This window comes from Panthera leo, chromosome A3, assembly GCF_018350215.1.
Source record: "Panthera leo isolate Ple1 chromosome A3, P.leo_Ple1_pat1.1, whole genome shotgun sequence".
In the NCBI taxonomy this organism is placed as follows: domain Eukaryota; kingdom Metazoa; phylum Chordata; class Mammalia; order Carnivora; family Felidae; genus Panthera; species Panthera leo.
This window is the reverse complement of record NC_056681.1, coordinates 54,302,760-54,318,012: the sequence shown is the minus strand read 5'-3', so window position 1 is coordinate 54,318,012 and position 15,253 is coordinate 54,302,760. Positions and strand designations below refer to the sequence as shown.

Genomic DNA, 15,253 nt, shown 5'->3' with positions numbered 1-15,253 from the left:
TGATCTCCACACTTTTCTGTATTGTTGTATTTCCATTTTCCCTAAAGAGGCTGTCTCTATGATTGGCAGAGCTGGAGAAATCGGTCATAATTTGGGGTGTGTAATATCCCACTTATCCGGGAACTATAAAATCTTTTGGAAACCATTTTTGTTTCTCAAGTAAACACGATCATGTTTATCTGTGTGGGTAGAAGGTATACACCGAGCTTCAGCCTACTCTCCTGGCAATGTCTTCTTACCACAGCCCTCCCCGTGAAAGATGCTGCTGTTCCCTGGTCCCCCAGGATGTTGGCTGGAGCAGCCTGGAGGTGGCACCTGAGTGAGCTCACCTCCATCCCTTCCCCGGGGAAAGGAATCAGAAGAAGGAATCTTCTTCTCACCTATGGCAATTACTTTAAAATACTTTTTTTCTGTAGGATCCTTGATTTGCCCTACCAATTCTATATTAAAACAGTAATCAAGGTTGGGTGGTTTTTTTTTTTTTTTTAAATATAGGCTCATAAAAAATTAAGATTCAATATTCGCTGTGTCTTAAATGCTACCACTGTAAGAGCTGATTAAAGCAGACTTTTTTTTTCCCCTTAGGATCTCAGAATTAAGAAAAAAATAAAATCACTGCTCTGCATTTTCAGCTGAAAATGGGAAGGGATGGGTGAGGGAATGAAATGTAGGTCTGTATCCAAAAGACAGAAGAAGGAAACTGTCCAGAGATGTGACTGCTGTCCCTACTGGCTGCGGTAGCTCAGTTTTGATCAGACCCTAGTTAAGAGGAGAGAATTTAAATGTTATATTAGAAGCAAATTCCCTTGGAGATTTGGAATACAAGGGCTCTGGGTGGGGGGGATGATTTCCACAAGAAAGGAAAGATTACAATGAACATCTTTAACGTATGTTCTAAGCCAAACAGAACACTGGCTTTTTATTTCCTTTGGTTTTCGTCCTGATAGTACATTTCTCGTCCCTGCGCAAAAGTAACTACATCATCTTTGTTGTTGCTTTTCTCATTCGTCTTTTCCCCCAAGGGCTGTGAGCATTTCCTTGCCCGCCTTTCAGGCTCACTCTGGCACCTTGGGAAGCCGGGACAGCACAAGGTTTTGTGATTATCTGACACACTTCATGCTTTTTCTTTCCTCTGCCGGCCACTATCTGCCTTCTCTAGCTCAAAATTAACGTACTTTCTCACTGCCTGCTGCGGAAATCCAACTGCGTTACATGGAGAGAGAATTCTATGGCGAGATAGTAGGCACTGACCAGGGGAAGGTATAAAAAGTGAGGAAGCAGTAGAGAGGTAGTCCACGAAGGAGTTCAGAGCAGATCTTAGGTGGGAAGGGACCCTGAAGGTAATTTCACATCATGGCCATTTTGTGAATGTAGGGTGACCTGCTGGAAATCAGTTGCGACAACTTTGTTTTTGTTTTCCTTCCCCACTCAGTATTGCCTAGTATGTGTCCTCTGTGTTTGCACAGGCCTGGTACTGGGGTGGCACCTGTGGGGGTCGCTTCCGGGCCTCCCTTTAAGTCTTTCAAGCGCGGGCAGATTACAGGGCGCATACAGGGACCCATTTGTCCTGAGAACACCTACCACGTTCACCAGGTTCCCGGTTTCTGAAAGGCTTTTCTATCAGAGTAGTTTGGGGGCCAAAGTTTTCCTGAACTGCAGTTCTGAACCCAGACTGTGGAATCTTTCAAAATATCACAAAACATAGCACCGCCAAAGGCATCTTTAAGCGCAGCGTGGGGGAATTAAGGAAATTCCAAAGGCCACTTTATAAGCCCAGGCAGGAGCCGGGCCCTGCGCCCTGGAGGGAGAGAGAAGGGGAGGAAGGGAAGTGTTCGCGCGGAGTGAAAAGGGGAAGAGCCAGCCGTCTCCCCCATCTTTTCCCCTGGCCCGGGCGGTTCTCGGTGGCCCCAGCATCGCGTCTCTCACTGGCCTGGGAGGCGCCTCTGTGGAACGGTGGCCGGGGAGGGGGGCTCGGTGGCTCTCCGAGCGGCCGCTTGGCCCCTGGCCCGTTGGCACGGCGCCCGCCCGACAGGTCCCGCCCCGGCTGGAATGTAGGGAGCGCCCGCCAGCCTGCGCCCCTGTCCTTGTGCGCCCAGTCCTCTCGTGCGACGGCTCTCGGTGCGCGTCTCTCTCTTGCCCTCCCGCTGCAGCCATGGCCGCCTCCTCCGCGCGGCTCACTGTCCTGGCCATGACCGCTCTGGCGCTACTCCTGCTGCTGTGCCTGGGCCCAGGTATGTCGGCAGCGCCAGGGCGCCAGGGAGGGAGATGGGTGATGGGGTGAGGACCGAGGGACCGTGAGTCCCAGCAAGTGCCAATGGGTAATAGGGTTTTGCTCTGCAGAAGTGGGAGTGGCGCGCTTCGGCAGGCGGATAGAGTACCAGGGTCAAGGGCAGGTTTCGGACAAGGGTGGTCACCTTGGGAAAGAGTGAGGGCCAAGGTCCCATGGAGGGGCAAGAAGTGATTTGGCCCTAACTTAAGGGGCAGAGGGGTACTGGGAGCTTTAGGCAGTGGGGCCTTCTAGGACTGAGGGGAGCCAGAATGCATCATTATGGAGATGCCTTTCCAGGCAATTCCCTAAGGAGGGCAGGGGAAGGCGGGGGGGCACGCTTGGCAACCCAGTGAAGTTCCAGGTCTGCAAAACTGCAGGCAGGCCTCACAACCCAGACAGGGAAAATGCTCTTTAAGAAGAAATGCTTAACCTTCTGTGCTTCAGGGAGCCCTCAGGGAATCAGTTGAAAATTCCAGGTTCCTTGCCTATAAAAGGAGCATGTTCATACATACCCCCCAAGATGAAGCAGTTTGGTGGATGTGCAGGCATCTGAACCTTGGGAATCCACAGACCCCACCTTAGGGTTTTGTCCTGACAATAATACCTTCCACTTGAGGATCCTTTATGGGTCACTAGGGACCTTGCGCATGCGTGAGCCCTTTTGACACTCACATGTCTGCGAGGCATATTGTGATCCCAGATCTGCTCAGGGTACTGGGGCTGGAAGGCATGAAGTGCTGGCCCAAGACCCTGAGATGGGTGCTCTTCCCACCACAGAGTGGCCGGGCCCTGGCTAATGACAATGGAAGACACCCTTGATGGCTCAGCTTCTGTGCTTTGCTTTTTCAGAACAGGTGTGGAAAACCAAACTTCTGGTTGGGGGGGGGGGGCGGGGGGGAGGAAGCCTGCTGCAGGAGCCCTGAGGTCAGACAGAGCCCCTGGTCGCCAGAACAGCAGGGGACTTGCTTAAGTCAGGAGAACTGCTTCTGAGTTACAACCACAGGGGAGGCTCATCAATAATTTCTCATTACATGACTGATCCGCCCCGCCTCCTCTGTGCCTTCCATTTTCAGAAGCACATCTGAATAAAGCAAGTGAGCACCTGCTATAAACCTTCCCTCTTCAGACCTGTATTTTATTTCATTCATACCAAGAACGTAGTGAAAAGTGTCAGTTAAAATATTATCATCATTGAGCTGGAATGTGAAAGTTTTCATGACACAAAATGAAAATCCTCACATACGTCAAGTCCCCAAGGTGGCTCCTTATGACACCCGAAAACGTTAAATGGAGAAAATGATCATTGCTCCTTCTTGAGCAATTTATTAATAGTTAGCACCTTCAAAGGGACATCCTGCAATTCTGCATCTGCTGGGAGATCTAATGTCAGGCTGAATAAATTCAGGAGTGCCTATTATCACCATCTAGATACAGTGACTGATGATGTAGGAGTAAAAAAAAATTCCATACTATTGGAAAAAATTCACAGCTATTCGGTTATTCTTTATTTTTTTCTTCAAACAAATTTAATGTGGTGTCCAATTATATGTATTAATATTTGTAGTTCAGGGTGTAGTAATTGGCACAGTGGCAACTATTAATAATTCATAATTTAGGATTTTTCCATGCGTTTCTGTTGTAGAGCTGAGGTCTGGTGAGGCTCTCATTTCTGGAACAGTAGTGACACACATTTGCTGCAAGAAATCGCAGCAGCAGGGCAGATGCCAACATCCAATGTCTATTTCAACATCAGGCCACATTTCACTCATTTACTGTCAAGTGCTTTTACAGAAGGCAAACAGATGGAGGGGCGATACTTAATTCTGTGTGTGCCACGCTGTTGTTAGAGATGGATGAATGTTAAGGTATTAATGAATGCTAATAATGGTGCCAAGAAACAGACCCGGGTGCTTTGGCAAATGTGTTCATAGATTTCTTTATTGACTGTTAAGGTTGGATGATTCTTAAGGTACAGCCTTTAAAAGTAGCCCCATTCCAATCTAATTAAATAATCCCCTCTATAGGAGCACCATCAAGTGCTCATCTCTGCCTATTTACTCTTGATGGGGAACCTCTTGGGGGAGACTCATCCCATCTCTGGGGGGCTGCCTAGGTATTGGAAACTTTATGCCTTAATCTGTGTCCCACAGGTGTTTCTGGAAATCATTTGCTGACTCCTTTTCTCAAATCATATTCCACTGTATCAGTTAACATACCATATTAAATGTACACATTATAGGGGTGCCTGGGTGGCTCAGTTGGTTGAGCGTCCGACTTCAGCTCAGGTCATGATCTCGCAGTCTGTGAGTTCAAACCCCGCGTTGGGCTCTGTGCTGATAGCTCAGAGCCCGGAGCCTGCTTCGGATTCTGTGTCTTCCTCTCTCTCTCTGCCCCTCCCCGGCTCATGCTCTGTCTCTCAAAAATGATAAATAAACGTTAAAAAAAGTTATTAAATGTACACATTGTAAATATCTGTAACCAAATCATTTGAAGGTTTGGGCAAATTTTCACAAAGTTTGTATGTTTTTAGTGAAAGTTACCAGTAAGGCTTTATTCAGTAGTGCAACGAATTTTTTTAATTTCTTTATTTATTTTGAGAGAGATAGAGGGAGCACACAGGGAGGGGCAGAGAGAGAATACCAAGCAGCCTCCCTGCTGTTAGCGCAGAGAGTGATATGGGGCTCAAACCCACGAACCGTGAGATCATGACCTGAGCCAAAATCAAAAGTCGGTCGCTTAACTGACGGAACCACGCAGGTGCTCCTAGCAGTGCAATTAATTTTTATTTTTAATCCCTGTGCCCAATTTTGGAGTTGAGAGGATTGTTGGTGATAAATGTATGATGTAAAAAAAAAAATTCCCTGGTTCCTAGAGATTCTTCCCAACCACGTTCCCTGGCTGGCATACCTATTCTAAGGGCACTTGGCTAGTGCTTTTTAAATTCAGATGCCTACAGAGGGCTAGCTGACAGGTGAAATGGCTCTTTATGGCCATGGGGTGGGCTGAGTGACTTGGGCCCAGAGATGTTCCAATTCAAATTTTGCAAACACTGCGTGCAGTCATAAAACACGTCTGCAGGAAAAGCTCAGCTGTGGGCAGCCAATTGGTCACGGATGTGTTTTCTTCCCCCCGATTACATAGTAAATACTTTAAGCAGGGGTTCTTAGTCTTATTTAGGTCCCAGACACTTTGGAGAGTCTGGTAAAAGACATCACTCCTATTCCCAGAAAACTGTACCTTCGCAGATGCAAACACGGGCCTTGGGGCCTGTCCATGGATGGAGCAGTTAAGGGCCTGCCTAGAAAGGTGGACATCACCACCTTCATCCTGGGGCCAGATCAGCTCCTTACACCTGAACATGCTATGTTCTGTTCACTACTTCTGAGGCTGGATTTTTCTTCCAGGGGCTTTGGATATCCCTTCCAGGGACAAGCCTCGTACCTACATGTAGCACTTAAAGATCAGAGATGTCTATGGGTCCTCACACCTGCTCACCAAGCAGAGGAGGGTGTCCTACCAGACCAGTCATGTGATTTTCTGTTAAAATGTTTAGGCTGGTTAGAAATACTTTTAGAACTGAATAAAAATGTCAGAAAATGGTATAGATAATGCCTGATTGGAAGAGGGTCCGGGCAACCTTACAAAACTGGGCTGGATTAAAAAAAAAATTTTGTTTAATGTTTATTTTTGAGAGAGAGAGAGACATAGAGTGTGAGCGGATGAGGCTCAGAGGGAGATACAGAATCTGAAGCAGGCTCCAGGCTCTGAGCTGTCAGTACAGAGCCTGACTCGGGGCTCGAACCCACGAACCGTGAGATCATGACCTGAGCCAATGTCAGACACTTAACTGACTGAGCCACGCAGGTGCCCCTGGACTGGATGTTTAAAGAGCTAAAGTGCCTTCCTCGGCTTATGACAGTGAAACTTCATGGTGCTTGCCCGCCTTTGTCCTCACACGGCTGCCTTCTTTGTACCCCCTCCCCCTCCTCCAAAGATTCCAGCCATTGGACTTTAGGTTCCATCCATCTGACATGATATCACCTCCTTCACAGTTAACTGAGATCCTTGATTACATCTGCAAAATGCCCTATTTCCAAATAAGTAAACATTCAGTAGTTCTGGGTGGATATGAATTGGAGGGTGGGAGGCATTATTCCATTTACCATACCATGAAAAGAGAAAGTCTGCAGAAAGGTACATATGACAGACAACCGGCCCTCATCATAAGACGCAAGGAGCTTGAAAGAACGATGTCACTTCTCCTAGGGAATATCTCAAATTGTTATGCCCTGGGTCAGCCATGGTCATTGTCACCAGTTTGAGCCATGAGTAGCCTGAATTGTTTTTCCTTCATGACAGGGAAGGCAGCAAACATCAAATACTGTGATACCTCCAAGTTGCCAAGACAAGATAGGGGCACGCGGTGCTTTATTCCAACTCAGATTTTTGCACTTGAGAATGTAAAGGGTACAGTGCAACTCTGACATGATTTCTGTTTTCATTCCATTAGGTGGCGTAAGTGGGAATAAACTCAAGCTGATGCTTCAAAAGCAGGAAGGTAAGTATACCCCCCATGGATAATGGCTGCCTTCTTAATGGGGCGCAGTGAAAGGCAATGTTGAGCGTGCTCACTGGGGTCTTGTATTTGGAAAATCAGAAGTGTTTACTCCTTAAAAGGTTGGCAGATCTGAAGGTCTTACTGTGTGTGTGTGTGTGTGTGTGTGTGTGTGTGTGTGTGTGGTATTTCATTGGATAAATATTATTGCCAGTAAATGTTTGAAAATTATTTTTCTGAAAGCTGTCGGTGTGGACTCAAAGATAAAAGAAACAGTGCTACTGTGTTAATTGAATGCTATTTATTTTAGAACCAAGATACCCTGTAGAGCACGTATCTAAATTTAGAGCATATCCTTTAGAGCACATAAAACCTCCATTGGTGGAATAGACACAGAATGGTACTGTTGTAGTATTCTATATGCAATTAGCCCCCGGGGTCAGGGTTGAACAGAAAAACTGTTTGTCACTAACACCTGTTGTGAAAAATACTCCTCCAAGGAATGTGATAGATGGCACCAAAATGTTGTCGAACCACAACAGGTTGGGAGCCATACAATAGGAGTTCCAGGCCCACCATAATCAGGTAGATCAGTTGGACCAATCATGTGGTCTTACGAAGGCCATCTTCCCTTGGAACTGTCATCTTTGCCTGTAAAATGAAGAATTTGTACATCTCTTAGAAATTTAGAAGTGTGACATTTCTGATGTGAACCTTTAATCCCTTATATTCCTTCCCCGCCCCAACTCTGCCCCAGTTAACAGGAGAGTCTGGCAGGCTGAAGCCTGCTCCCTGACAATGTGGGGCTCCCTGGTGCTATTCATATGCTTCCCAGTCAGCCCCCCAGAGATCCCCTGGATGCTGAGCCTTGGGGGCTCCCCTCAGGGGCAGGGGGCTTCTGAAGGGGCTCCCAGCATCTTCCCCAGCATTTCTAGCTGCTCATGAGGCCCTGGCCCATCCCTGATCTCTGTGCTGAGCAGCCCGCTCCTCCAGGACACCTGGGGTGACGGAAGCTCTTGAAAGGCCACCCTGTCAGAGGTGGGAGCAAGCAGACCACTAAGATAATCACGAGTCCTGATGTACATCCTCAGATTTTATTCAGGTCAAACCTAGAAACACATATTGAGCACCTGATGTGTACAAAAGGGCGCAACAGGCCCTGAAGGAAACAGGGATGAGCAGGAAGTGAGGAAACAAATCCACTGATACTTATCCATGTGACCAAAGAACACATAGAACACTTCACTCCCATTATCCTGTGCAGCCTTCGTAACACCACCAAGATGGGGACTGTCAGCCCGATTTTGTAGATGAGGGGACAGACAGCAGGGGAAGACCCAGTGGCAGAACTGTGTCCCCTGAGCACGTCCTGCAGAAGGGGAGCCTTTTGAACCATTGAAACCACACTGGGAAGACGTTGGGAGAAGCCACATGCTAAAGCAAGGGCCAGTACCTTTCAAGACTTGGTTGAACCGTCGATGATCTGTGAGGCCCGCCGATGGTGACCCCAGGTGGCCTTGTGTGCTCCAGCTCTCCGGGGTGAGAGCATGCCATGGTGCCAGGCTGGGCCACTCCGAGCTCATTGTTCTAGTTCTTTTTCCTTCCTGGTCACCTAATCAGGCACAGTGCTCTCTTGTTTGCACGTGCAAGGAACGTACACCTTTATGGCCCTAGACATCTACTTGTTTCCTAAATGCCTAAGGGGTGGGCCACCAGCCCCTGCAAGCGGCCTGGGGTCTAGGCCCAGTGAGTGACTGCAGAGAATGGGCTGCATTTCTTCTCTCCCCTGTGCGCCTTTATGTGACTGCACCCAAATGGAGAGCTTACTACCAAGGGGTGTGGAGACAGATGATGGACAGCTGTATTTCATCACATGTGATGTAAGAATGAAGTTGAAAGTCAAAACCATCTAATGCGGGGTGGGCTTGGGGTGTGGGATGTTCGTTAGCGATTCACCCACACTAAGAAGAGAAATCAACCTTTGTACTTTGGGGGGGGGTGGGGTATTGATATTTCAGCACCTGCTTCACCTAAGACGAAAGTGGCGGTGGATGAGAACAAGGCCAAAGAATTCTTAAACAGCCTGAAGCGCCAGAAACGGCAGCTGTGGGACCGGACTCGGCCAGAGGTCCAGCAGTGGTACCAGCAGTTCCTCTATATGGGTTTCGATGAGGCGGTGGGTATTCCCGGCCCCTGGAGGACTGGCTCCCTGCAGAGCAGCACCATGGGGATGGATGCTTGGCTTGGGAAAATGGCACAGAAAAGTAGTCTTCATAATTCACTCCAAAAAGTAGGAGACCCCATTATCTGTCAAGTGCTACCCAGGCATTGGATAACATTACCATTGAGATGTAGGGACATCAGCTAGAATTTTCCATCACACTACGCCCAAAAGGGAGTCTCTCCCAACATGGCTGGGAAGCGGGGTTCCAGAGAAGCCACTGCCCAAAATGGCCGGGACCTAAATTCATCCAGAACCCGATTTCACTTATCTGTACAGTTTTGCCCAGCGGGTGTTTTTTTTTTATTTTTATTTTTTTAACATTTATTTACTTTTGAGAGACCCAGCACAAGCAGGGGAGGGGCAGAGAGAGAGGAAGACACAGAATCTGAAGCAGGCTCCAGGCTCTGAGCTGTCAGCACAGAGCCTAGCGCAGGGCTCAAACCCATAAGCCATGAGATCGTGATCCAAACTGAAATCGGATGCTTAACCGACTGAGGCACTCAAGTGTTTTTGAGTGCCTGGGTGTTTTTAAGATAATTTACAACCTCCCCAAAACATTTGCAGCTTTACCTCCAAAAAATGTCAGAGACAACAAGATTGATGCAAAGACCCATGAGGATAATGGAAAGAGATGAAAAGTAACTTTTTATTGTATTTTTTATTTTTTAATGTTTATTTATATTTGAGAGAGAGAAAGAGAGAGAGAGAGCACAAGAGGGGGAGGAGCAGAGAGAGAAGGAAACAGAATCTGAAGGAGGCCCCAGGCTCTGAGCTGTCAGTGCAGAGCCAGACACGGGGCTCAAACTCGCAAACTATGAGATCATGACCTGAGCCAAAGGTGGACACTTAACCGACTGAACCACTCAGGCACCCCAAAAGTGAGTTTTAAAAAAATGTCTACTTATTTTGAGGAAGAAAGCATGAGGAGGGGAGGGGCACAGAGAGGGAGAGAGAGAAAGAATCCCTAGCAGGTTCCATGCTCAGCCCAGCTGGGGGCTCGATCCCATGACCGTGAGATCACGACCTGAGCCTAAATCAAGACTCGGACACTTAACCACCCAGGGGCCCCTGACAAGTGGCTGTTAAAGAGAGGTGGGCTTTGCATGTGCTTTCAGGGAAATTTGGCAATGCATTTGCAGGAAAAGATGGTTCCGTTCCTGTGTCCAGGAGGTAGGTAGGTGAGTGGATGTATTCACGAAATCCAAGGAAAAGAATGTTGACAATCAGAGACTCCCAGCAGGAAACAGGTACAGGTGAGGTGGCAAGGGAGTTAAGATCACGGATTCCACTGCACAGAAGCAAGTGTGCAGAGTGACCAGCGCGGCAGTGCCAGCAGGAGCGCTGGACTGGAGGCTCTGCGGCGACATGGAGAACACTCGCCCTGCCCCCCAGCCGGAAAGCGTGCCCGGAAAGATGAAGGGTGACATCTCCAAGCCGGGGGAGCTGGAAGGGCTTTTCCAAATGGACCCAAGATTCGTACTGTGCACAGAGGGTGTCTGTATACAAAGCACCACAAATTGATGAAAAAAAAAGGAAACTCTTTAGAAGCCTTATTTTTAAAGGTTTCTTAAAAGGCAGCCATGTAACTGTATTACAATGTCCTTTCCATTCATGTATATATATATATATATATATATATATATATATATATGTCCTGCGTGTGCAAAAGGCTGAACACATACATCCAGACTCTGCCAGGCAGGGGTCTAAGCACTTAATATGAATGAACTTACTTACAGTCGCAACAACCCAAAAGACAGGTACTGTTACTTGCGTCCTTGTGTTTGGTTTGTTCCTTCCTTGGTATTCCATTTTCCAGTGGAGTTACTGGGGCTGAAGGTAGAATTAGGTAAGGGTCTGTAAGCACTGTCAAAGTGCACATTCCCGTGAGTCACGTGGGAGAGCACCAGTCTACCCACATCCTCAGGAACACCTGGAATTCTCACTGAAAATTAAAAAAAAAAAAGAAGTACTTATTTGAACATGAAAATTGCATGCCAGTTGTAGTAACTTGCATTTCTTTGCTGCAGTCCATGAAAAAGGCTACTAAGAGTTTAATGTGGAGAGGGGAGCCTTGGTGGCTCAGTTGGTTGGGCGTCCAACTTCGGCTCAGGTCATGATCTCACAGTTCGTGAGTTCAAGCCCCACGTCAGGCTCTGTGCTGACAGCTCAGAGCCTGGAGCCTGCTTCGGATTCTGTGTCTCCCTCTCTCTCTCTGCCCCTCCCCTGCTCGTCCTCTGTCTCTCTCTCAAAAATAATAAATATTAAAAAAATTTAAAAAAAAGAGTTTAACATGGAGAAATGGCTAAAATAATGACTGATGACAGAAACAGAATAAGGGTGAGGATCCATAAAATTATAACTAGCCACAGAAAAGACTGGAAGGCAATAACGTCAAAATGTCAGCTATGCTTGTCTTTGGCAATGGAGTTGTAATCCCCCTTTTTCTCTGCCCCACTCCCACATACCCATTTGTAAATATGAGTGTGCGTTATTCCTGTATTCATAAAATATTTTTTTTACTTTCTTGAAAACAGCTTTTTCCCATAAAATGGGAAAAACTGGGGAACAAGATTATTACACTATGGGAAAAGCTGTAGTATTGTAGGGAAAGCAAATGTTCTCATTTTCATGCCAGAGCCCCCGGGGCTCAGCAAACAGAGGGGCGGCGTGGTGCCCATCAGCGTGGCACAGGCTGACCCACCGCTCACCCCCGGTGGGTGGCCACAGAGAACACCATTGTGGCCGAAGCCAGGCCTTCCAGCCTCAGGAGCGCTCAGATACCCATGTTCACTGGCAGTCTTATGCAATAGATGCCTGCAACCCAGCCACCGGAAAATTCCATCCATGAGGTGCAAAAGGGTGCCTGAGAACTTGCACTTTATAGCATCCCTAGAGGTTGGATGCACCGGCCACACTTTGAGAAAAATTGGACCCAAACTTCTGGATAGCCTGCAACCTCCCTAGGTCAGCCTTCCCTTGTCCCTGCCTTTTCGATCTCACACCAAGTATCTCTCCGAGTTGTCACCATCCACACCTGTGAGCTTGCATCTACATTCACCTTGTACCTTCGTGAGCAACAAAAGAATCTCTCTTTCCTCTAAGAGAGACAATGGTGTCAAAGACCAGCTACCCCAGTTATAAACCTGAAAGTTGTTCTACGCTTCTCAATCACTTCAGTTCTTCTTCCCCTTCTTCCTGCTAATTGCAGCTGCCTATTTTCATGTGTGTCTCAGTAACTGTAGGCTTCGTGAAGGCAGGGAATCTGTCCCAACTTGCTTTGGGTGGCCCTCCGGTGCCACGCATAGGGCTGACAGGCTGCGCCCAGTTAAGAAGTGTTCGTGGAACGAAGAAGGACAGCCGTGCAAACTCTAACCTACACCACGGGTATAAAACGGTCACCGTTGCTACTGCGCATGGCTATCACATGCCCCGGTGGTGGTTGATTTAATTCACCAAGCATCTACTCTGTGCGCTCGAGTGGGCCAGGCGCAGGACAGGACAGGGAGAGGAGGCAGTGTCTGTAAGATGAGTACAATCAGATGTGCACGGTGCCCGCGGGTCAGGCCAAGTTATTGCTGTCTTTGGGAGACGTCCATTTTATCTACTAGAAAAGAGAAAAATGTTTAAGTGTTGGGTACATTTAGAACTCACAGGACGGAGGTTTTCAAGGGCTTGGATCAGTACTCTTTAGCTGGCTGTACTCACCTCTGAGTACAGAGTACGATAATGAAGGGTGATTGTCAGTTGGAGCTGTTAATCATTGAAGAAGAGCCACTATGGAGAAAAGGCAGAGGGAAGATGTGGTCTAGGGGGAGTGGGTGTCCTTCAATCTGTTCTCTGTTGTGCTCTTTTTCTCCAGAAATTTGAAGATGACATCACCTACTGGCTAAACAGAGGTCGGAATGGGTACGACTATGATTCCTACCAGCGTCACTATGACGAGGACTCTGCGATGAGCCCCTACGACTGAAGGCACGGACCCATCGGCAACTACCATGACTACTAACACCCCGTGCATACGAACCAGCGCCGAAAGTGCCCCCCACCCCGCCCCCTTCACTGCCTCGCACCACGTGGCTTCTGCTGGGCTTTATTCCAGCAGATCTTTTCTACCCCCTTTCTGCGCCCAGGAAGGGTGAATTAAAACAAACAATATTAATGCTTTTTGATATTTCATGCAAGTACCTAACAACGCATTTCATTAAAAAATAGAAATAAAAGCATTTTGTTAAAAATGCAAGTCTCCGAATTCATTCGGGTGGATTTCAGTCCCTGGATTTTCCCTAAATTGAAGCCTCATCTGAGAGACAGCTCTCTGTTACCATCACCCTGCCAGGAATCCTCGCCACCACCGGGGCAGACCAGGCCACTGAGCAGGGCGGTCTTCCGTTTGTTAACATTTCTGCCCACGCTAAACCCAAGATATGGAACCAACAAGAAAATTTGGTCGAAAATTATTTAAGGCTACAGAACACGGCTTGGACTAATCATTCCACATGTGTGTGAGACCTTTCTGGGCCCCCAGGCCCTGAGCTAGAGCTGGGCCTGTTTAATATGATCACGCAGGAAATGAAGGGTAATAGAAAAAAGGCTGAAGTTTGGGTGAAGTCATGGCCTCATTTCTCTTAAAAGAATTAAAGCTTAGCCAATGAATTCAAGAAATATTTAAGAATATACTTCACTTCATATTTAAGCAACCAGAGTGAATGAGGGGTGCCTGGGTGGCTCAGTCCGTTAAGCCTCCGAGTTAGGCTCAGGTCATGATCTCTTGGTTAGTTGGTTCAAGCCCCCTGCAAGGCTCTGCACTGACAGCTCAGAGCCTGGAGCCTGCTTCAGATTCTGTGTCTCCCTCTCTCTCTCTCTCTCTCTGCCCCTCCCCTGCTTGTGCTCTCTCTCTCTCTCTCTCTCATTAAAAATAAGTAAATAAGCAACCAGAGTGTGAATAAAAGAGAAAAGTGCTGTGGAGGTGAGGAGAGGAAAGAAGGAGGGAGATGGGGGCAGGATGGTGAGGTGAGGGGATGCTGTCCGGAGACATTACTGATGGAGGGAATCTGGTCACGGCCTGTGTGATGACCTCTGTGCTGCGGCGGGCACTCAGAATGGCTCTTAGACTTTTGTGTGTCACAGACCCCTCTGACAGTCTAATGGAAGCTTTTCGTTCTTTCTCAGAAAAATGATAATTTTGTATATAGTCCCTGGACTACATCTCCATTCACAAACCATAACTAAAGATAAACAAACAACGGGCTTCAGGAGAGTGGTATATATGGGCACTCATAACACCCACATATAAATTTTGTTTTCATAACTTTATGTCTTCCTTTGGCATCCTTACGATTTTTTAAAAATTTGGTAAACTATTCATAATATACAATTTACTGTTTTTACCATTTTTAGGTGTATAGCTCAGTGGCATTAAGTGCTTTCACATTATTGGGCAACCATCACCACACCTGTCTCCAGAACATTTCCATCTTCCCGAACTGAAATTCTGTCCCCATTGAGCACTAACTCCCCATCCCCCACTCCACCCCCCCACCCCACCTCCTCCGCCGCCAGCTCCTGGCAGCCCCCATTGTCTTTTCTGTCTCCGAATATGGTGACTTTGGTACTTCACTGACGTGGAATCATACAGTGTTCTTTTGTGTCTGGCTTATTTCACTTAGCATAATGTCATCAAAATTCATCCATGTTGTACCATGTGTCAGAATTTCCCTCCTATTTAAGGATAAACGATGTTCCAAGGTAGGTTTGTACCCCATTTGATTTATCCATTCATTTGTTAGTGAACAGACGCCTGGGTTACTCCCCTCTTTTGTCTGCTGTGCATGATGCCCGTGCACATAGCTCTCGTGTGCCTGCTTTCAATTCTTTTGGGTGTATGCCCGGAAGTGGAATTATTGGATCATATGGTAATTGTTTAATTTTTTGAGGGACTGCCATACATATTTTTCACAGTGGCTGTCCTGTTTTACATTCTCACCCTTTAAGCGTGTTTCTTCTTCTTGTCTACTATTAGGCTGGTTCAAACCCAGCACAATTAAAGAGGAGGGAGGGAAGGGTGATGGAGAGGCCATCTCAGCTTCGTTCCTGACCTTGCCACGCTTCTCCATGCTTGCTGGATGATTTTGGTAGATGTCTATAAAATTAAGGAAATTTAAGGAAATGGAGTTTCCTATTTATCGTGCTGGCTTTAAAAGTA

The 15,253-nt window shown here is 47.2% G+C and overlaps 1 protein-coding gene across 1 annotated transcript; it reads left to right on the top strand.

Moving 5' to 3' along the window:
- The first annotated feature begins 1,894 nt into the window (after positions 1–1,894).
- Positions 1,895–13,240, top strand: ECRG4 (ECRG4 augurin precursor). Its single transcript, XM_042930195.1, has 4 exons — positions 1,895–2,231; positions 6,780–6,827; positions 8,843–9,000; positions 12,911–13,240. The coding sequence occupies exons 1-4, from the start codon at positions 2,153–2,155 to the stop codon at positions 13,019–13,021; spliced, it is 396 nt and encodes a 131-aa protein (XP_042786129.1). The 5' UTR covers positions 1,895–2,152; the 3' UTR covers positions 13,022–13,240.
- The last annotated feature ends 2,013 nt before the right edge of the window (positions 13,241–15,253 follow it).